Source organism: Cylas formicarius, unplaced genomic scaffold (assembly GCF_029955315.1).
Source record: "Cylas formicarius isolate icCylForm1 unplaced genomic scaffold, icCylForm1.1 PGA_scaffold_8__14_contigs__length_24414737, whole genome shotgun sequence".
NCBI lineage: Eukaryota > Metazoa > Arthropoda > Insecta > Coleoptera > Brentidae > Cylas > Cylas formicarius.
Window position 1 is genome coordinate 14,576,302 of NW_026844361.1, and position 24,412 is coordinate 14,600,713.

The 24,412-nt window shown below is 33.2% G+C and overlaps 2 protein-coding genes across 3 annotated transcripts; one reads left to right on the top strand and one right to left on the bottom strand.

The window, feature by feature from the left end:
- The first annotated feature begins 306 nt into the window (after nt 1–306).
- Nucleotides 307–10,679, top strand: LOC132706702 (acylcarnitine hydrolase-like). The gene is made up of 9 exons (XM_060678183.1): nt 307–466; nt 1,747–1,881; nt 4,386–4,532; nt 4,611–5,150; nt 7,616–7,763; nt 8,893–9,068; nt 9,745–9,874; nt 9,923–10,049; nt 10,466–10,679. The coding sequence occupies exons 1-9, from the start codon at nt 428–430 to the stop codon at nt 10,650–10,652; spliced, it is 1,629 nt and encodes a 542-aa protein (XP_060534166.1). The 5' UTR covers nt 307–427; the 3' UTR covers nt 10,653–10,679.
- A 1,650-nt stretch (nt 10,680–12,329) lies between these two features.
- LOC132706231 (pyrethroid hydrolase Ces2e-like) lies at nt 12,330–16,054 on the bottom strand. 2 transcript variants are annotated; one of them, XM_060677442.1, is made up of 5 exons: nt 15,964–16,054; nt 15,081–15,256; nt 13,843–13,972; nt 13,668–13,794; nt 12,330–12,573 (listed from the first exon to the last, which is right to left on the bottom strand). In XM_060677442.1, the coding sequence occupies exons 3-5, from the start codon at nt 13,955–13,957 to the stop codon at nt 12,387–12,389; spliced, it is 429 nt and encodes a 142-aa protein (XP_060533425.1). In that variant the 5' UTR covers nt 13,958–13,972; nt 15,081–15,256; nt 15,964–16,054; the 3' UTR covers nt 12,330–12,386. The 2 variants fall into 2 exon arrangements, with proteins under 2 accessions (XP_060533425.1, XP_060533424.1); XM_060677441.1 differs by lacking the exon at nt 15,964–16,054 and having other exon boundaries at nt 15,081–15,473.
- Between the last annotated feature and the right edge of the window lie 8,358 nt (nt 16,055–24,412).

The window sequence follows — 24,412 nt, forward strand, 5'->3', positions numbered from 1 at the left end:
AGTCCATAGAGAGAGGAATTTGAGAGTCATGAGGGGTGACAGACATTTTCACGGATTCTAATAGATAAGAAGCCTTAATAACAGATTTAGGGTTGCGATCCAAAGATGACGTAGGATCTTTTTTAATTAAGATCCGCCTGAAAGAATATCTTTACTTTTTTCCTGATATTCACTTGGGTTCATGACCACCGTATCTAGTTAAAGAATTCCGATGTCGGTATTTATTTTAGAGATTTTAAAGCAATTCGTTAGGCTTTTTGATATTAGACTTGGGAATTTACGATTTTATCAAACGATTGTGAACGGTTATGATGATACGAAATGCAAAAATGTTCGCTGATAAAGAGAAAGATGACATCTAATCAGTGTCCTTATAAATAATATAAAATCAGAAACTGTCAGTACCATCCCACTAGTGAAAACGAAAATGCGTCGACTTCTGAGTTTGATATTTGTTTCAGTCGCGGTAAGTCATATAAAACAATGGCATTTTATGCTTAAAATTCATCTCAATATATTTTGTTTTAATTATATAAGTTTGTACCTATCCCGGAAATTTAAAATAGCTTAGACTCAATATACATAATGTAAAATACGTGGTATTAAAAAATCCAAAAGGAAATTAATAATGAAATGTGATTTTGAAATACAGCAATTTTGCGAAATATTTATATTGCTTGTTGGTATGTTTGGTATTTAAATTAGATCTCTAAAACTGTTGTTTCAATATATCCTGATAATGTTCCAGAATTGACAACATTTTCTATTTTTTTTAAAAGTCATATTGCAAAAAAGGAATGGTTGGAGTTTTGATTGCCGTTCGAGTTGGTGGTGACATTTCAAAGTTCTCCACTTACACAATTTCAATTAAACTTTATTTTAACGTTTGTTTTTAAAATTTGGATTTTCCTATTATCAGATTTTTGAAATATTTTTGTTTTGGATCTGACTCAGAGAGCGATACTCATGTTTTTGGGCACGCTCGCCTAGCATCTCCTCAGCAGAATAAACATTGCATGGTGCTGAATTAAAACTAAAGTTACCTCATATTGAGTGAACAGAAAAAGAAAATTCGCGTGCCTTTATATATTGAGTGTGCTTAAAGTATGATGATTTTAAATTAAATAGAATTTCTAAAATGTTTTTACTAACAATTTTTATAACTTATGTATTTAACATTTTCCCATAACTTTTGAAATCAATATATAATATATACTTTTCAAAAAAGTTCAGTTTTAATTAATTAAAATTTTCCCTTATTGAACAATGGGGTTTAATACAAAAGGTTGCAAATTTTTGCTTACACTTTTCCCTTTTACACGTATGTCTTAGGCTCAAAGCAATTTATTTTGTTAATTAATAGAATTGTGTCGTATAGCAACGTATTAATATTTGTAACCATATAATATTTGAGGCATTAGATAAAATTTAATTCGTTCAACTGGCATTCAGTGTAGTTGGTATTTAATTCGGATCCAAATTTAAAATATTTTCGGTTTCAATAATTGTTTACCTTTTTGTTGTTAGTTGGCCTTCACTTTAATATTAAATTATCTCACCTTTCCGGATGGCTATGACATCATTACCTCCAATGGCAGACGCGCTTTTGTTCTATATTAACCGTTCGATGAAAATGTGTTTTTTTAAACAAGCCATAGTTATCTACGTCGGAAGTTTTGTTGTTGCTTTAACAGTAAAAACGCACATTAGGATGTTGATCTATTAAAAACTAATTTTCGTTTCAAGTTGGCAGCCGATTTAATCGTCGACCTCCCCGATGGTACAATCAGGGGATCCGAAATCACCTACGATAACAAGAGTTACTACGCTTACCGAGGAATTCCCTTCGCTGCCCCTCCGCTGGGAAAACTAAGATTTCAGGTAAAATATATCTAATATACTAATACTTTTATAATTCTGGATACTTGATTCGTAGTTTTACAACATGTTTGAGTCATTTTTTAAATAAACTTGACTTGGTTTTCTATTTAATTTGGAATAATTTCCCAACTCACCATTTATTAAACTGAGGCGAATTTTACTTGGTCAATTATTATTTAAAAGGCTTCTAGATTCCTTCTGCTAGAGAAATTACCGTAATTAAAATGAGTAATGGAGCTTACTGGCATTTCGGAAAAAAATTACTAAGAAAATATAAGTATGCATAGCTTCCCAAAGAACCGCTAGAAAATGAACTACACATCAAATCTAATAAAGAGACTCTACATATAACTGTAAAGATACATTGCTTTATTTTACTTGTAGTACAGATTCTTACAAATCTATATAGTAATTGTGTCCTCAACACAGTCTTGATTGTTTTAAACTACACAGTCGTTCACAAAATAATACTGACAACAGCTACAAACGTAGTAAATACCTTGATGGGATGATAACCTTAACCTTAACAAGTACGTTATAACAAATGTGTCATTTGAAGTAATCGAATTAAGTTTTATTACCGCTTTATTAATAAAATAAAAACATTAGATGTTCGATTGTGCTGCCACCATATGGAAAATTTGAATCTTAACGTGTCCTGGAGATGCGGCGTTGCCGAGGTTTACTAATTTCTGGTGGATTGATTGTAGCAGTGAGAGGACGGCACAATATCGATGCTGCTGATGATGATAACTTAGTTAACATTATACGAAGTTTAAGTGGGGTGTAAAACTACTAAGTTTTACGGTTTTAGCAAATTACATCCACCGTGAATGCGTAAAGCGAAGTCTGTGGATATCGGTAAAAAAAAAACAGCATATCCAAAATAACAAAACATCGATGAATAACTTTGATTTAAGTCGCCCAGTCATAGAACTAAATTTGGGATAATAGCTGACAATAAGTAACAATAATTACGATTATAAACTCTATAGAGTACATCATAGTCAAAATTTCTCAAAACAAAAAGCAATAATTTCCATGCAAAATATAATTTGTGATTCTAGATCATTAAAAAGTATTTGACGTTTCGACGACATTGTAGCTGCTGAAATGGTTGTGTAAATAGAGAAACAAATTTGTTCTCGCGACGAATTTTATATAGCTATTATATAGTTATATAATATTATATTTTTTTATATAACTAATTTCAAACGCAGTTTAATTTTGTCGGTATGTCGTAAGGAACAAAACTGATTAATTCAAATCGCCATGTTTTTTATTGTTGATATGGAAATGAACCATCTTATCATAAATAGGCAAAATCACATTAATATCGATGAAGTTTCAATTGTACCTTCGGATTTGGAATTCAGAATGTAACAGAACGATACACTGTTTTTTTAATTTTATTAGGAACAAAAAATGTTTAAACGTAATTTCCGTTTGTTTTTAAATTTTGGTAAGGGTATTTTTTTTAGTCATAAAATTGTATATAAAGTGATTAGATACCTATTCAATTTAAGTGAAAAATTTGTGAATTTCATTAAGGCACTAGCAACCAAATAATCTTGGAAAGCATCATAAGAGCATTTAACAAATCATTTTTGTCGGTATTGGTATCCTATAAAAATAAAAATATTTTTTTTCGTGATTCTTAAAAAAATGAAAATTTTATATTGATATTTTATAAGTATTCTGTAGTGGTGGTGTACCGCTAATTATCTTTTGAAACGATCCTTATAAAATAATTTTATGGTGTTGTCAAAGAACACAGAAATGTTATTTAAAATAATCGATGGCACCTCACTTTCAGCTCTATTTAAGATTTAAACCAGACAATCTTAATTTTAACATTAAGTTATTAAAAATTAAATTAATGTATCTGTAAGCCTCCAAGCAAAAAATTATAAATGCAACAAGAACAAAAAAAATATGAAAAAAAAAATATACAAGAATAAATGACAAAAGACGGGAAAATGTCTAAAATAAAAAGACTAAGGATTACATGTTAGATTTGCTCGTTTTCAATATCAAATTTAAAGTATCATTTGTGTTTAAAATTTTTGTATTATGTATTAAACATTTGTTAACATCAATATGCAGCAGTGTAAATTTATGATATGTGATCCCGCACAACTTAAGGGTTTCAGGGAGCATTTTCATTTGTTTATTTAATTTATATTTGTCGTTGTCGTAGAATATTATTATTATTATTATTTTTATTAATTTTACTATTGTTATTATTATATTATTATAATAAGGTATACTACAATTTTTAGGGCGTTTGTGCAACTTGGGTAAAAAACAAAATAATTCTTAAAAGCTAACTTATCTCACTGACAATTTTAATGAAACAAAATTGCAAGCAATTCTAAAGCAATTACAAAACAGAATAACACGGATAGTTTAAAATTATAAAAAGTGTTTCCTAGTTAGATTGCTAACTGATTTTTCCAAATTAGCATAAGTGTTGGATAATAAACGCAGTTTTCGGTTCCTAGGCTCCAGTACCTCCTCAACCATGGGATGGTGTGCTAGATACCAACGCAACAAGAAGCTGTTGTATATCCATGACGCCGAGCATAGAAGAAGCCGGCCTGGAAGATGAAGATTGCTTGTATCTTAACGTATACACACCTCCACGAAAGGCGAGTATGATTTTAAACAGCAAATTTATAGCACCACAAGAAAATCGAGAGAAAATGGTTATTTTTCACTACTTCTAGATTACCGAGAAGTTGCCGGTAATGGTCTGGATATACGGAGGTGGTTTCAGCACCGGATGCATCTCCGATGTTACTTCTGGCCCCTTTTTCCTATTAGACCAAGACCTGGTCATCGTTTATATCAACTATAGGGTGGGATTGTACGGGTTCCTGTCCACCCAAGACGACGTCGTTTTGGGCAACGCTGGCCTGAAGGACCAGCTGCTGGCGATGAAATGGACCAAGAATAATATCGCCCTTTTCGGGGGAGACCCGGAAAAAATAACCCTTTTTGGGGGAAGCGCTGGTGGCATTTCGGTGGGAGCTCATGTCGTCAACAAGAAATCGGCAGGGTTATACAGGGCCGCCATTTGCCAGAGCGGCTGCTCGCTGACTTACATGGATATCACCAATCCGAAAGACCCTAAGCAAGCGGCTTACGACTACGCGAAATATATCGATCCCACGATTTCCGAGAAAAATACGACCACGGAAATTCGCGACTTTCTGCAAAGTGTGCCAGCTGACGTGCTGACACCTGCTTATAACGTAAATAGTCAAGTAAGTACTAAAAGAAAAACCTTTAGACGCACGTAGCTGGGATGGAAAAATGAGACGAATATTGCGATTGAACAAGTCCGCCAGTAATACTCTTTCTTTTGCTCATATACCGAGTGACAACCAAGCTACTATTCAAGATGGCTTGCGATAGGGTTGAAGCTTCTGAACATTTGTACAGGGTGTTCGGAAATTGATTTCGGAAACTTGAAGGAAAAAATCAACGTGGTAAATTGATGGTAGTGCCATGTGACGAAAATTCGAAATCGGAATATTTTCCGAGTTATAGCTCGCCAAAAATCATTTTTTAAAATTTTATTTTTAACGCAGTGGGATTAGTTTTCTTAAGCTGGTATTTTACACACAGTCCTGATTTAGCAAAAGTCATCGTTACAAAATTAAATTGTTTCAGAAATCTGCCACCATGAAAAAATTAATAAATTTAACAAAAAAAGACTACTATGAGAGAAAAAATTTAGAGTCAGATAATCAAAATAAAACTGCTTAATCGGCCAAAGAATTTTGAGATTAAGAATAATGTTAATATGTAGCATTAGCCAATTTTATGAGCAACTTTTTTATAGAAGCTCCTAATAAAATAGTAGACAAAATTAAGGAGTCATCAAAAATGCACAAAAATTGGAAGCTTCCCTGAAAGTAGAAAGAAGAAATATCGAACTTAATAAAAAATAAAATAAAAAACAAAAATTCTTATGGCCCTGATAGTGTGCCGTTTGTAACATTCAAAAAGTGTGCCGGCTACCTGAGTCCATTGACTTCCCTGATCAATCTACATATTGGGCTTGCGATTTTTTAATTTGACACAAGTTGCTCCTCTCCTGCCTTATTTCAACATACTGCCTACGACTTGTTAAGAACGATCTGAACCAGTTCAGAGCTATTCAACGAATTCCGTATTGTTCCATCCTCTTCAAAAGAATTTCGCGGTTCATACAGTCAAACCGTCCTGCTAAGATCAGAAAATATCCCAACAGCGTGCTCTCCAGACTCAATGTAGTTGATAACATGCTTCAAAAATTAATGGATCGCTGTTTTTTTTTTGTTTTTACTTAAATAATCGATCAAGCCGTCAAGCATGGCGTATTCAAATATTTTAGCAAAACATGATGTGGTTGCTATTGGACTATAATTTTCTGCAGAATGCCTGGCGCCCTTTTTAAAGATGGGGGCCACACGCGGAACTTTCAGGGCTGTAGGAAAAACTACATCTTTTAATGATGCATTTAACAGGGAAGTCAATAGACTCAGGATATAGTCGACACACTTTTTGAATATTACAAAAGGCCCATAAGAATTTTTGTTTTTTTATTAAGTTCGTTATTACCTCTTGAGGGAAAGTTCTAATGTACATACTTTCAGGAAAGTTTCCAATTACATCTAGAAATGAATTTTTGTGCATGTTAGATGACTTCTTAATGTTGTCAACTATTTTATTGGGAGCTTCTATAAAAAAGTTGTTCATATTAACATTAATCTTAATCTCAAAATTCTTTGGCCGTTTATTCCTTCCACTTATGTCAGACACAATAGACCAACAGTTTGATTTTGATTATCTGACTTTAAAATTGTTCGTGCCTTTTTGTGTTAAATAGATTAATTTTTGATGCAGATTTATAAAAGACTTTTATTTTGCAACTATGACTTTTACTAAATCAAATATTTCGATTTCGAATTTTTCTTGCATGACTTCCTACCATTATTTTACCAATTTGAATGTTTCCTCAAAAGTTTCCCAACTCAATTTCCGAATACACAGTAGAAGAAAAACGATTGAATTGCGTTTCCTTCAACTTTGTGATTTCAAATCCAATACTAATTTTTTTATGCAAAAACGAAGTGTGCCAGATTACGAAATTTTACGGTTACTTACTTCTCATTCAAAGCACAATGGAGTAAAACATTAAAAACAAAATTTGTACCCATTAAAAAAAAAACACAGTTATCACGAAAACTTTGATTGTATGAAATCGATTTAACTTTTTTATTCTACATACAGTTAAATTCCATAAGCATTTGCAAAATTAATAATAAGACAATGTTATTTCAACAAGTTTTGAAATAACTGAAAGAAAAAACAAGATTGCTTTCGAATGATGAGTGCGTCGCTTTAACAGCTATGATTTTTTTTTTCAATAGAGTAAATGGTTTTCGAGAAAATACTTGTTTTCTGAAACCATGCAGTTTTTGGCTGAAGATAGGTATAGGAAAGTATTATTTAAAAACAATCATAAAGTATTAGCGGACCTGAAAGTATACGTGGTGTAGCATTAAGAATTGCAACATTCATGTTACTTTTTCGAAGAAGCGGCAACGTCGCACCGCTCTTTATGGAACTAACAAAACTCTGACCAATATAGCGATATAGGCCGCGAAGCGTTTGCCGAAATAAAAATTTAAATTTCTGTTTAAATTGTAATTTCAAGTGTTTCAATAAAATTAACGTTTAGACAGGTATAGTCATAGAAACTGAACACGAAGATGCTTACGTCACAAACCGCAGTTTTCCCTTACTGGAGTCTGGAAATTTCATTCAAGTTCCACTAATACTGGGCACATCTTCGGCGGAGGCGCTCACATTTTTCGCTTTTATGGGCGGTAAGTTACAAATATTCATTAATTACAAAAATTCAATAGCAGTTTCTCGACGACATTGCAACATCGCGTTTCCATTGACTCTGAAATTAAAAAAAGTGCTGTAAAATGTTGCAATACCGATTTTAATTTGAGTACTTCTGTTTGGGCGATTGAGCTTAACTCAAACTGACTCGCATACTACTCGGTACCAGCTTATATATTGTTTGAGGGGGGCGGAGCATCAACATGTCTTCCCATGGTGATAGGATGGTTTGGTGATGGATTGATGGATGTATGGAATAAGATTTGATTTCCGGTTTCCTGATGGTGGTCGGCAACTGCTGATGAGTTGATTTATCATAGTCTTCAGGTTCTTTCATGTTCTGTGAGCCTAGATGATATTTTTGTCCTGGCTCTTTACTCTAATGTATTCTTTTCCACATATACATGGAAAGCTCCAAACTGCTGGTATCTCAAACAGAATTCCTTTCATTTCATTAAACAACTAAAGTACCTGTTCTTGAAACTCTCAACATTATTTCAAATATTTTAAAATCTGAGTATCTGCAACCAAGCCACCTCATCATTATTGAAAAATGTTTGTCATTTTTCCTGTAACTGTCAAACTCATGAATAGACGTCGGGAACAGCTATGGGTTCTGCATTATCACCAGCTATCGTGAATATATTTATGGAAGTGTATGCAACCTAACATAAGAAACTAATAATAATCTAATATTCTTAGATATCCTTATCAATAGAAAATAGGACCTAACCTGGCATTGTCACATCACCAGCAATCCTAAAAATTATCGGTTTGTCACTGAACTCACAAAATACAATTCATCACAATCTTCCAAAGAAGATGAGTCCGATAGCAACCCGGACTTGTCACATTTGTCCTTCCTTACATTCAAAACATCACTGACCACATATCAAAAGTTCTTAAGAAATATAACGTCAAAACCAGATTCGTCAAAGACAAAATTCCATTTGAGATACCAAGAGCTATGTCACGCCCCACCTTTAGCTCCGCCCCCTCCTGTAACCATAGATTTGTGTTAGCTACTTTAGGTCTTACGTGTAGGGGGCGCTACCTAGATGTCATGTACTATATTTTTTGTTTTAATTGTGCTTTGGAATTGTTTAGGAGTACCTCTAATCACCGCCATAGGATTAACTTATGATCTAAATCCGAGTGGTCTCTTGCCTTGGGATCTAGAGCTCTTGCCCGGTGCCAACGTTACCGAGGTGGGATCTATAATTAAAGAGGCATACGTTGGTCCTAACGGCTCGTTCACTGAAAACTTGGCTGCCGTTGTAGAAGTAAGTCCGTTAAAACGCTAAGTGTATAATTGTTTTTTTAATTTTTAAGTATTTAATTAAAGAAACTGCGATATCCTAATTGGTAGCGTAATTGAAGAAAATACTAGGCAAATCAATTCAAAAAACATTTTTTTTTATCTAGTTATTTTTCTCGCACCTGAAGCAATAGATTAGATTAAATTTTTAAAACGTAATAATACCAAATATTCTCAAAACTAATTACCCACAAGTATTTTGTTATTACAACAAAGGTCATTAATACCAGTTGCTTGAAATTGAGGTACAAAAAAGTTACTTACCTGAATAAGACCTAACACATACGCTCTTTGATAAAGTTTCAATAAATATTCTTCACAAATTCTTTGAAAGAAACTCTGGAAGATTAGGAATATTCGATGTTGGTCTCTAAAAGATAAAAGTAAAAGTCATAACAAATTATCTATCCAATTTTATTTTGGTATTAAAGCAGTTGAACAATTCCATTTGTATAACAAAATTATTACCTGCAGGTGATTTCTGCAACACCCTGTATACATAAAAATATATCTTGCAAATAGCTTACAATTTTTTGAATAAATTTTGCATTTGACGTTTTTTTTCCCAAACTGTAAATAAGAAAGTTAAAGGTAGGGACATTATAAATGATCATGCAATCTGAATCGAAATGCATTTTCAGTTAGTCAGCGACCAAATGTTCCTGAAATCAACTTTGAAGCAGGCCGAAATACAATCAAACTTTACCCCCGTATATCTCTATCAATTTTCTTTCGAGGGTTTCTTAACCCTGTTTCTTCCCAACATCGAAGGTAAGGCTGAAATTTCGGAAAATTAGCGTCTCTAAATAATTGCTTTAGGCACGGGCAGGGCCGGCCACGGAGAGGAATCCCCTTATCTTTTTGCCACGATGCCGTTGCTCACCGATCGAGAAGTATTGATCAGTAAGCAGATGGTCAAACTCTGGGCCAACTTCGCCAAAACCTTGTAAGTGAAGTTTTCTCAATTATAAGGAATTTAAATAACTTATAGTCTCGCTAAGTGAAGTCTTTATATATATATATATATATATATATATATATATATATATATATATATATATATATATATATATATATATATATATATATATATATATATATATATATATATATATATATATATATATATATATATATATATATATATATATATATTTGCACGTTATTCATTGGAAAAGCAAATAAGGTTTTTTAAATATTTGAAAAAAAAATAAAATCATCAATATCCAAAAGGCGCCAAAAAATACAGCTTGTACATGGACATTTAAATTGTCTTATAAACCGTTTATCTTTATTTTTAATATTTTGGCCCCAATCTTCTCCGAAATCTGCGAATTAAAAATATAGAGTTGCTATTTTCAGGAATCCCACTCCTGATGCATCGGACCCGCTGTTCAACCTCACGTGGCCGCAAGTTACCCCCACCAACATTCAGTATTTGGACTTCGACGATCAGATCGCGGTGAAACCCAACAGAAAGGCAAAGGAAATGGCAATGTGGAATTACGTTTATTACACTTATGGTCAGCAGCCCTTCAAAGGATTCTAAATACGTTGAAATATATATTAATTTGTATATTATGTAGTTTTTATTTTTGTGGGAGAAGGAAATGATTTTTAATTAACGGTGCTCACAAATGCCCCGTTAAATAAAAATTGTGTTTTTGGGACTTGATATAGTTAGTTTGCATAAAATGTTGCAAAACCAACGCTAGATATATCACTGTCTTGTGCTTTAAAGAAAATAGCGGTGATCTGATAAAAGAGGCCTGGCTGGACAACTCGTATGATCAAGATAAGCGTCAATATATAATTGAGAGCTGTGCAAAAATTGCAAAGCAGGATGTAATAAGCTCTGCAGCTACAAGAAGTCTAACATACCGTGCTCCAGTCTTTGTGCCAACTGCAATGGTATATCATGTACCAACTCAGGAATTGATTCGGGCGACCCGGATTTAAATTAATTCATTCATGTTTTTTTTCTATGGAAATAGGGGCTTGTTATTTTAGTTTAAGTATTTTCCAAAGATTTTTGACATGTCAGTTATAATATTTCTCATTTGTGTATGGTATTTTGTATTTATTGATAGATGTTGTAGTTTTCTGATATCACAACACAACTGTTGCAAATTTTTACAATTAAAAAAAAATTGTAGCTATTATATCTTCAATACGATTATATTAGTAAAATGCTGGAAATACATATTTCCTAAGTATTTTTTTATACTCTCTTGAAATATTTTTTCATATATGTAATAGATATAACAAAATTTTGTCCGATTTTTAGGGTGGCGGACCTTTTTTGAGGCCCTTTTAGTATGTTAAAAAGGGAGTAGAGTAACACCTCTTCTAGGCAGTCCCAGCTGTATAGAAATTTGTTCCACCTAAACATTTATTTGTATTTTACTATTCGGGAAAATCGAACAAATAAAATAAATTCAATATGTGCGTCACGCCAGGCACTCGGCAACTCGTGATACACGGACAATGAGGTTATGTCTTAAGTAATTCTTTATACCAGAAAGCCTTTTATTTGTTCATTTGTTATTTCTCTTTGATAAAGGCCGACGATGTGAGTGAGTGAGTGAGAATTCTCATTGCACAAAAAGACACTCCTGACTGGCTGACTGACTTGCTTTGTAATGTATGGAAAGTTTTAAAAGACCAATCGCCAATCTTTGCTGCTCTTGCAGAGCAGTTAGAATTATAAAATTGGAGAAAACCTAATAATTTTATCTAGCAATACAATTTACGTTATGTCATTAAATTTTAAAGAAAAAGAAAATGCAAAATCATGATTCAAATAGAAAGCCTAAAAAAACTGTTCAAAATTGTCACCATTAGGTTTGTCACTCATAACTGTTTGTGCGACTTTTATCTGAAAAGAAAAAAAAAAGGAACATAAAACTTATTTTATTAACAAATTGTACGATTTACTGGGTTCTCTAAGTGTATGGTAAGAGTTTCGGCTTCTTCTTCGTATTAAATACAGTTTTCGCTTAAATACCTTTATTTATCGATTAACATATATATTTCTTTTTGAATTTGCAAGAAAATATTATTTGAGAAATTTACTTTTTATATAAAGTCCTGTCTCAGCTTAAAGGAAACCCGCATTGCATGATTACCATTCTTGTGTTCTTTTTTAACACTTATTCCATTTTTTTGTATTTTTCGGAACTTTATAAATATCTATTACCAATAAATACGAAAGGCTTTTGTTTTTTGCAATTGCCGTTGAATAAAACACATCTTTAATTTGTAACTAAACGTTTAATACATCTTAAAATCCATTAAATGGCTGTTGACTGTAAGTGTAATAAACGCGATTCCACATTGCGATTTCTTTTTCCTTTCTGTTGGGTTTCACCGCGATCTGATCGTCGAAGTCCAAATACTGAATGTTGGTGGGGGTAACTTGCGGCCACGTGAGGTTGAACAGCGGGTCCGATGCATCAGGAGTGGGTTTCCTGAAAATAGCAACTCTATATTTTTAATTCGCAGATTTCGGAGAAGATTGGGGCCAAAATATTAAAAATGAAAAAAAAATCATTTTGATTTGCATTGCCTAAAGATAAACGGTTTATAAGACAATTTAAATGTCCATGTACAAGCTGTATTTTTTGGCGCCTTTTGGATATTGATGATTTTATTTTTTTTTTCAAATATTTAAAAAACCTTATTTGCTTTTCCATTGAATAACGTGCATATATATATATATATATATATATATATATATATATATATATATATATATATATATATATTCGGAAAATTAGCGTCTCTAAATAATTGCTTTAGGCACGGGCAGGGCCGGCCACGGAGAGGAATCCCCTTATCTTTTTGCCACGATGCCGTTGCTCACCGATCGAGAAGTATTGATCAGTAAGCAGATGGTCAAACTCTGGGCCAACTTCGCCAAAACCTTGTAAGTGAAGTTTCCTCAATTATAAGGAATTTAAATAACTTATAGTCTCGCTAAGTGAAGTCTTATATATATATATATATATATATATATATATATATATATATATATATATATATATATATATATATATATATATATATATATATGACGACACTATATTCCGGGATATCATCCGTTCGCTCGTTGAACTCCGACTGGAATCCTGCAGACGTTTCGCCAAAATCTCACTTGGCATCTTCAATGCTCGCGCTCCGAAAACACTTCGAACACTATATATATATATATATATATATATATATATATATATATATATATATATATATATATATATATATATATATATATATATATATATATATATATATATATATATATATATATATAGACTGACAAATACTGAATGTTGGTGGGGGTAACTTGCGGCCACGTTAAGTTGAAAAGAGGGTCTGAAGCGTCAGGAGTGGGATTCCTGGAAATACCGACTTGGTGTATTTATTCGGAGGTTGAGGAGCAAAGGCTAACAAAATGAGGAAAATATTAAAACTAAGTTGCTTCTAACTAAGCCAAGCCATTTTAGTACAAAATCAAATATAAGCTATAAGTTATTTAGATTCCTTATCAGGAGTTTGTACTTACAAGGTTTTCGCGAAGTTGGCCCAGAGTTTGACCATCTGCTTGCTGATCAATACTTCTCGATCGGTGAGCAACGGCATCGTCGCAAAAAGATAAGGGGATTCCTCTCCGTGGCCCGCCCTGCCCGTGCCTAAAGCAATTATTTAGAGACGCTAATTTTCAGAAATTACAACTTTACCTTCGATGTTGGGAAGAAACGAGGTTAAGAAACCCTCGAAAGAAAATTGATAGAGATATGCGGGGGTAAAGTTCGATTGTATTTCGGCCTGCTTCAAAGTTGATCTCACGAACATTTGGTCGCTGACTAACTGAAAATACATTTCGATTCAGATTACATGCACCGGCTGATCATTTATAATGTCCCCACCTTTAACTTTTTTATTTACAGTTTGGGAAAAAAACGTGTAATGCAAAACTTGATCAAAAAACAGAAAGCTATTTGCAAAAAATATATTTTTATGTATACAGGTTGCCGCAGAAATCACCCACAGATTAAAATTATATATTTTTTAATAGAGCATCCTGTATATTATATGCTTAATAACATTCCCTAAAAATTGTGCCGATTTCTTGTAAAATATGTCACAAATGAAATAGTTCCTGAAATATATGCGCTTTTAACTTAAAATTAGCAAAAATTAAAAATTATTCTAGAATTAGTAATTAATATGTTAGGTGGCTGTGAAGTAGGTCGTCACCAAACAAAATGCTTGTTTACAACTGAGGGTGACAGTTACCGTTCGTATATTAAGCAAAACTCATGTTATCTTCATTATGAAAGAGAAAAACTATTAAGTGTGAATTGCTGAGTTGCCAATTGTCAATAACCGTATTTGTTTTTAGTATTAAAAAAAAGTTAATCTGACTGGTGCAGTTATTTTACTATGCTTAACCTAAAAAGCATATTAAATTGTCTTTCAATCAGCATTAGTAGTATCTAAAAAAAAATTAAATTGAAGTCAAACGTTCACAATGGGCCGATTTCTAAGCACGCAAGTTTATTTGTTAGCATAGAACCTATAACTTAGGTACGTATAAAATAATACGTATGTAATTAATGGTACAAATGGAATTTGTAAATCTGGTGTAGGTTTTCTAACTAAAAGTTATCAAACGGAAAAATCGGTTTTCATTTACTGCACCTAATTTTGTTTTAATTTTAACTTTCATTTTTTCTTTCTTTTAAATTAATAGAAATAAACTAGCACAGAATTTGTGAGAAATATTTATTAAAACTTATTATTATTATAGATAAAAAAGTGGCGAAAACATGGGCGTTCGACATTTGCTTCAATTACACTACTAATTAGGTCATCACAGTTTCTTTTATGGCGATAATGCTTTGTGGTATTATTTTTAATTAAATACTTAAAAACTATAAAAACAGTTAGACACTTAGCGTTTTAACAAGCTTACTTCTACTACGGCAGCCAAATTTTCAGCGAATGACGCATTGGGACCAACGTATGCCTCTTTGACTATAGATTCCACCTCGGTAACGTTGGTGTCTGGCAAGACCTCTAGATCCCAAGGCGAGAGACCGCTAGGATTCAGATCAAACAATGATCCTATGGCGGTGATTAGAGGTACTCCTAAACAATTCCAAAGCAAAATTACAGTATAGTGTAGATTCTTTTTTCAAGTGAACATATTCTCCATTAAATCACTGTTTTCTACAATTGGTTATGGGGGTTTCACGCCAGAAACCCCAAAATTCAACCAGCTAACAAGTCAGCGAGAGTCAGTCGTTTGTAAATCAAACTGCTTGGCTAAACTGAAAGCACCTGCTTATATATTGTTCAGAATGGAATTTTAGGTTGAGTTCTGAAAGAGAAAGAATGATATTGACAAGACGTCAGCAAGTTTGTTCACTGTCACTGTCACTAGTCATCGAGAATATATTTATGGAAGCCTTTGAGAAGAAAGCTCTCTACACCTTTTAACTAAAACCAAAATTATGGAAACGCTACGTCGATAATGCATTTGTTATTTCGCTTCATGCTCAGGAATCCCTGGTATATTTTCTTAGTCATTTAAACTATATACACCCTGACATACGTTCTACCATTAAAATGAAAACAAGCAACAACCTTCCATTCTTAGATATTCTTATCAATAGAAAATCAGTCCTAACATTTTGTCATTGTGTTTACAGAAAACCTACGCACACAGACCGATACCTTAACGCCTTGTCACATCACCATCCGTCCCAAAAATCATCGGTTATCAACTCTCTTGTTTACAGAACCGTGAAACTATCTCAGCCAGAGTCATTGAACTCAAAATTGGAACACCTTACCTCTGCTCTTCTCTCTAATGATTTCCGTTAAAGATATTTAGCGTTTTATCACAAAATACACTTCACCATAACCTTCCAATATCAATGAAACCGAAAGCAATCCCACACTTGCCACTGTTGTCATTCCTTATATTCAAAACATCAGTGACCACATATCGAAAGTTCTAAAGAAATAAAACCTCAAAACCAGCACTCCATGTGGAGGAGAAAGGTGTCCTTGCTCCACCACCATTTAACGGGTTGATTTGTTAGGGGTGTGGACCGTATTCTTGCGGGGCCGGTTTATTTTAAATGATAGCCGTTTAACACAACACAAACTATATTCAGTCACAACGCGACGACGATACAAAGCTAAGGCGTTTAACAAATCACTTTATTCGAGTTAATCACAAACACACAATTTTTGTTAAAATAGAGATTAAATTTCCTCGAAAGAAATCGTTTGAGAGGCTAGTCCAAAGAGGACACCGACTTATAAAGAAATATAGTAATAGCGAAAACGGCTTAAAGGGGGGTTTAGCGATAGGGCGATTTTCACATGCTTATTGTCAAGGGCGGCCGCGGTCAACTAGCTGCTTCGCGCAACGCATGTCTGGAAAACAGGCGCCGTCGCACTGTGGGCCCCATGCATAAACAAGGTTGCAATAAATCATTATTAAAAATGCAAAATTTGTCAATGTTTTTAAATTAAGAACATACTGAGGAATGAAAAAACAGTATTGCTTTCTAAAAATACTTTACCAAGAATTTTTTATGAAGGCACAATATCAGATGTTTAAAAGAAAGTCTATTGTTATTGCAATCGCTTCAATAAAAATAACGAAGTTTTCGTACTTTTTAAATGGCTTAGTAGGCCTTGAAAACAAATGCCGCTTTAAGTATTTATATTAGTTTAGACCTGTACATGCAATGTAGAATGTTTGTGTTTTTTCTGCGATTTGACAAAAAGTGACTGGATAAGTACCATTGATATTTAATTTTTCAAATTCTATAGAGTAAAAAAATATGAAGGCCAACGAGTGCCAAGCAAAAATATACATTTTTTATTAGGCAAGGGTGTAAACTACTAATAACTGTTAGCCAAAAATGTCGCAAATGGTCGCAAAGCTTATGCCAGTTAAAAATGTCAACCTCTGAGTGATAAAAATATTAACAATTAATATGCTCTTAAAGTTGTTTATCGCATGTACTGCTTGCGCAATGAGCAAATTATAATGCATTATTTTTATACATATTGTTTTCATTTTATACACACGTTTAAACTCAAAATTGCAAGACTACTTTTGTTTTTTCGATTTTAGAAATGTACGAGATATCGAAAAAAACGTTGTATCAATTTTGGAGTGTCTCTATTAAGAAAAACCGTTGTAGAAGAAATATTTAAAATATTTAAGTCTTTACTCATGGTATTATATGCCCATAACCGTCCAGAAACTGCTATAACATTCCACAGATATTATTAAACATTGTGTTGTGCCTATTGGGCAGCTCTCTGAGGAGGCCCAAGAGGCACGTCACAAAGATTGTCGGCGATATCGGGAGCATCATTCCCAAAAAAAATCGCGCATTGCCACGAATAAAGACTTGATGCAAATGTTATGTGTGTCCTTTGACCCCATTATAGCCAGTTACCAACAAAAAACTGTAAGACCAAAAAACCACTATCACCTGATATATTGGCTCTACTTAGCCCAGAGCATCTATACCTTACAAAAAATGACTATTTTTCTGAGACCTCCGAATATGACTGTGAGTGTATGGGTAGTGAGTCTGACATGTCATGACAGCGAGAATGACTAAAATTATAATTTACCTAGTGGGTTTCAGGGTTAAAAAAAGGATGTTAAGTAGAAAACATCTCTGCAAAAAGGTTATTTATAAGCCAATTCTGAGGCTTTTTCTTATCCTTTAAGTTTTTTGTGTTTTGTATGATCTCTTGCTTGCTGTGATGTTTTAATAAAATAGTTATATTTTCAATAAGTTAATTTAATTTAGGTAAATAGTTCATATATTTGGCATTTGTTAACCAGTGTGTTGTCTGTTTCCTTAAATACAGTTAAATTATTTTACATGACTGCAGAAGCTTTTTGAATAAAACTGTGCAGTAATTGCAAAATGTTTCCAATTTTTTTTATTCTAGTTTTGATATATCTTTCAAATATACTCCGAAAAATACTGATGTGGCAACGCTGGAAAATTGAAAAAAAAGTATTATTATTTACCGGTAATGTATAATAATAATATATAATAAACAATTTTAAGGTCCTTAAGTAACTAGAAAATAATCGAATTAATGCAACCTAGTTTGGGCAATGGACCCGCAGTGCGTCAGTGACGTCTATGCAGCGTGATCAAAGCAGGCGAGAGACGTTACCACGTCTAACGCAATATCAACGTTTCGAGGGCATTGGGTTGTTTTATCAACACCAGACCTGACGAACAATTTCAAATAGGCTCAAAGAATATAAAAGAGACTTAAGAATAAGAAAAATAAACTCATCAGCAGTTGCCGAACACAATCACGAAACAGGTCATAAAATTTTATTAGATAAAACTAAAATTCTTGCATGTTATCGGTTCTTCTACCCAAAAAAATCCGAGAGTCTATAGAACTCTATGAACAACTTAACAATCTTAACCGCTACTCAGGTCAAAATAAATAAGAACTAAAAATTCGGATTTTCAAAAAATTAAGTACAACAGGATGATTGGCGAAGTGTTAGCTACTTCAACTCAACAAAAACCATTAGGAATCCAGAATTTTCATAAAAAGCATTACAGTAGCTTGTACAAGTTTATAGTAGCATCATTTAATTTGTAAAATCATAAAAAAATATTTTGAAGTAGTAATCTTCAATGCAAATTAAAACACCCAAACAAAAGTGGTCAGATTAAAATTGATTGTACCCACGACATTTCACAGAACTTTTTTTATTTCAGAGTCAATTGAAACGCTTTTCCTATCAACTTACCACCCATGAAAGCAAGAAAGGTGAGCGCCTCCGCCGAAGATGTGCCCAGTATTAGAGGAACTTGAACGAAATTTCCAGACTCCAATAAGGGAAAACTGCGGTTTGTGACGTTAGCATCGTCGTGTTCAATTTCAATGACTATACCTGTCTAAACGTTAATTTTATTGGTAGCGAGATACAAAGAAACGCAAGCAGCGAGATACATAAATTTAATTTTTGAAAATTTATTTTAAAAAGAAAATGATTTATGATTTCTGAACAAACAGAAATGTCGCCCTCAAAGAGGCGGCCTAGATTGTTATTGTACGACCAAAAATATAGTGCATTTATTACTTTGGAGTTTTAAGTATTTTACAGTACCTTAACCTTGCCTGAGATGAACCGTAACGAATATTTGTAGAAACTTGAAATTTTTATTTGAAACGTAAATGGGCCGTTTTAAATTTGATTAAGCATTGATGCTGCGGAGTATTTTCGAATAAGTAGAAGCGTATTTTTTTAACATCAGGTGATAGGTATCGTTCTTAAGAGTTTAATCTAAATTGCAATATGTTAGTATGAGGGCTGCCTTTTATATTCCTAAACTAGTCGTGCCATCTGGCGACTAACGCTTTTATAGGGAAGTTTGACATTTTGAGGTTAGGTTTACTCAGTAAGGTTTTGGCGAAAGAGTATTGTTTGTGCTTTTTGTGATAAATTGTGACTGTTAAAAATGGAACTCAATGAGGAGCATTTTCGTGAAATAATTTTTTACAACTTTAGACGTGGAGTAACTCAACAACAATGCATCGATTAACTTAGTTCGACTTTTGGAGTTAAAGCACCATCTAGAACTACTGTTTGTAGCTATTTTTTCGACTTTAGTCTTGGTCGCACTTTTCTTAGGGATGAATTTCGTGAAGGTCCTCCAAAATCGGCGGTTCTCCAAGAAAACATTGATCCAGTGCGGAAACTAATTTTGCAGGATCGTCATGTGACTTACCATTAGATTGAAGTATTTTTGGGCATTAGTGGGACCAGCATATATACGATTTTGCATAAAAATTTGACATCAGCTCGAAAAGAGACTCGTGTTGATTGGTCGAAGGAGATGCTAAAAAAATACGATTGCGGTGAAGGCACGTGAACCTGAAAAGAAGCAGCAGCCGACTGTGTGAGTCTATCAGAATGAGATTCAGAATGAGATCGTGGAATAAAGCAGATATTCACCTGTTATTAGAAAACATGCAAACTAATGCAGAATTTGAAGACATAATAACATTTGTCTTCAGATGCTAAACAAATTGTTTTGAATGTTTACAATTTTATAAGAAATTCAAAAGGGAAAGTAGGATTAGCAATAAAAACAAGTGACATGACCAAAGTTCCAAAGTCAACTGCAAGAAAAATTGTTGCAAATGGGTTAGGCAAGAAAAAATAGAGAGAAGATACTGGTACTTCGCGCGAAATACTTGAGGACTGGTTGGAAAGACTGGTGCCAGAACTATCGCAAAATACCGTTATTATGTTGGATAATACCTCGTATCATTCAGCTCAAATTAAAAAAAAATCCAAATACTTCTTCAAATAATGAAGAAAATAAAGAATTTGATATTTTGAAGAGAGCTACACGAAAAACGACTTCTTTAATTATTCAAATTAAAACATTTTAATAAGGACTATTCAAGCGATAATTAGAAGACATTATCGATAGTGACGATTTTTTAAATGACTGATATTTTATTAATATTATATTTAATATTTTGTATATTAATAAAACATATTTATATCCTGCTTGTTAGTGTACGTAGATAAATTCCTAGGACGGTCCTGGCATGGTTACGGGTAAGGGTCTGTTCAATAGGGTGTCCTATAAGGGGCTGCGGTTTTGGAGTAATAAACAGTAGGCAAAGTTAATCACGGGGTCGGTTGTAAAAGCACTATAATTCTGGTCGAAGTATACTTTCGACATCATGAACCGCCATGTCAGTAGTAGTAGTTCCATAAGCAGTGCCGCTCTATGGATATAAAATATTGTTAACGCTGCGACATTGCCATCTTCCGGTCCGTTAATAATAATGGTAATAACGTTTATTATTATGCATAAGTGTAAGTAAACTAGGAAAACATGCAGCAAAAGGCTTCAAATAAATCGTAGCCACTCAGGCAAATCCCAGATACTCTTAAAGCCTCATTTAAAAAGAAAAATCATTGTTTCAGGTGACAACAATAGGCCTTATATATAAATGGAAATCGTTATGATTTGCACAAATTTTTGTATTTACCAGGCAGAAGTGAAAGTCACCTTATACAGGGTGAAATGCACAATAAAATTACGACGATTTTGCGAAAGGTGAAATACAAATATTATTTCTTCTTTCAATTATTTCAAAACTTGTTACAATAAAAAAATATTTACTGCCGATTATCCTCGCCAAGAATTTTTTTAAACATAACTGCTTTTTTTCACTATTATATTTCAGCACCATATGTTTGACTTCTTAAACGCTTTTATCATTTGCTTGTACACTTATTAATATTTTTTTTGCTCAAAGTATTTTTTTATGCAAATTTTTTGTTTCATTTTTTTTTGACGGCAGAAAATCGCCGATCACATGAAACACGTCTCACAAAAAAAAGCAAACTGGCTGACACTGTACACGTTAGGGACAAGTGTACCAACATAACAAATAAAATATCGAAGATCGAATGTACGTCGGCCGTCCAAGTACAAAAGTCACCTTACTTTTTGAACACACCTCGTAAACATTTACAATGGGAGAAGTAGCGTTTACCGAGTTTTAAACACCGCGAGAGTTTTCTATCAATATAGCCAATCGTTAGCCAAAGGTTAAAGCGTCCGGATTCGAAGAAAACACTATTTATTATGTTTTGTCTTTATTTGATTCTAGGTGCTTGAAGTTTTTGATACTACAAACTAAAGAGGTATTACATGCATAAGAATGACTGTAATAAATACAATACTGCATATCATGCAATATTTGGTAATTTTCTATCGTTGTGCTTATTAACCTAATCTAATTAAGCAATTATAAACAATGTAAAAATGCTCTAATTCAACAACTGACGCAAATTGTAATAAGTGACGAATGAGGCTATCAATCGATCAAGTATCATATCATATAAACATCATATGAGGCAGTATGGGGACATTATATGATAATTCTGGGAGTATGGTATTGGTGTGCCATATAAGTGGAATTTTGCTACGAACCTAAGAATTTTCTAGCTTAAGATTGCCACATAAGTGGAATTTTGTTACGAACTCAGGTTTCTAGGCCAATATCCAACTCTTGGTCAGTAGAGTTTTCCATTTAACCTAAGAGTTTTCTAGCTTAAGATTGCCAGATAAGTTTATTTTTGTTACAAACTCAGGTTCCTAGGCCATTATCCAACTTATCGTCAGTAGAGTTTTCCATTCAACCTAGGAATTTTCTAGCTTAAGATTGCCACATAAGTGGAATTTTGTTACGAACTCAGGTTCCTAGGCGAATATCCAACTCTTGGTCAGTAGAGTTTTCCATTTAACCTAAGAATTTTCTAGCTTAAGATTGCCACATAAGTTTAATTTTGTTACAAACTCAGGTTCCTAGGCCAATATCCAACTTTTGGTCAGTAGAGTTTTCCATTCAACCTAGGAATTTTCTAGCCAAAAAATTAAAACAAGTGTAGCAATCCCAAGGGGAAAATAAGGTTAATTTTTAAGCCACATATGTGGAATTTTGCTACGAACTCAGGTTCCTAGGCCTTGGTCAGTAGAGTTTTCCATTCAACCTAGGAATTTTCTATCTTAAGATTGCCACATAAGTGGAATTTTGCAAAGAACTCTGGTGCCTAGGCCTTGGTCAGTAGCGTTTTCTATTCAACCTAGGAATTTTCTAGCTTAAGATTGCCACATAAATGGAATTTTTCTACGAACTCAGGTTCCTAGGCGAATATCCAACTCTTGGTCAATTTTCCATTGGTTAGTTGGTTGGTTCCATTTAACCTAAGAATTTTCTAGCTTAAGATTGCCACATAAGTTTAATTTTGTTACAAACTCAGGTTCCTAGGCCAATATTCAACTCTTGGTCAGTAGGGTTTTCCAATTAACTTAGGAATGTTCTAGCTCAAGCTTGAGTGGAATTTTGCTACGTACTTACGTTCCTAGGCCAATATCCAATTCTTGGTCAGTAAAGTTTTTCAATTAACCTAGGAATTTTCTAGCTTAAGATTGCCACATAAGTGGAATTTTGCTACGAACCCAAGTTCCTAGGCCAATATCCAACTCTTGAGCAGTAGAGTTTTCCATTCAACATAGGAATTTTCTAGCTTTCAAAAATATGCGGTTGTATAAATTTATTTCAAAAACTTATTAAAGACAAGAATTAAATTCAACATCAGAAATGGTAGGAATCAAATACTGAACGAGGTTAATAAATATACTAAAGTTGTTACTTAATGTATGCGATAGACGTGCAAGGTTATAAATAATTTTACTGTGTGTGCAATTCACGTCGGAGAAATTTATCGTTTTCCAGAAGAAATCCAAGAGAGTTTTGATTTTGAATCGGTATATTTATTGATATATAAATTAAAAACATAAATTAAATAATTAAACTAAAACGAGAGAAAATGAAAAAATTCTTACTAGCAACAAATCAATCTATGTAATTACAGGGATTATTAAAAATGGTGGACAACCTATACCGTAAAGTGCACATAAATATAATCAATATTACATATTATTTATTCAGATGAAATATAGATATAGAGGCAAGGATAGTATGAAAAAAGACAAATTGTGATAAAAGTTATTGTACAACTTCTATTATATTAGTCACTTTTCGATAAGTCAGACTAGAAAAATAATAGGAGGCTCTACAGTGTTTTCTAGATGTTATCAGCTTCCCACATTCTTGCTTCTACTCTTTTTCTTCAATCACATGTTCAACACATTTCGTTTTTCACAATTCACTGTTTTTATTTCGCCTTACAAGATGGTTGCGGCGTTTTTCATTTCAAAAATAGAGTTATGTCTTAATTTTTCAAAGACACTTCCACAGGCTACTGTAATACTTTTTACAAAACTTCTGGATTCCTCCGGCGTCGGTTTTTGCTTGGTCGAAGTTGCTGACGTTTCGCCAATCATCCTATTGGCTTCTTCAGTTTCAGTTTCAGTCAAGCTCTTATATTTCTTAAAGGGATTGAGTTCTTAATTAAGAGATGTAATAAGTGTATACTTTGTTTCTTTAATATTCAGGTCGGGAAATTTTGGCACTGCCCTTGTATATTATCGGATTTTTTTATGATTCATCATACGACTTGGTCCTTAGAACTGAAACTAGTTGTTTTTTTGTATTTTCAAAATAAAGATCATGTTGACTAAGGAACTCTTGCAATACCGCTTTTTTGCGTTATTATTGCGCTATGATAGCACTATCACAAACTATTACGCGGAATATTTGGAAGAAAAGAATTTTTTCCCCAATTTACTA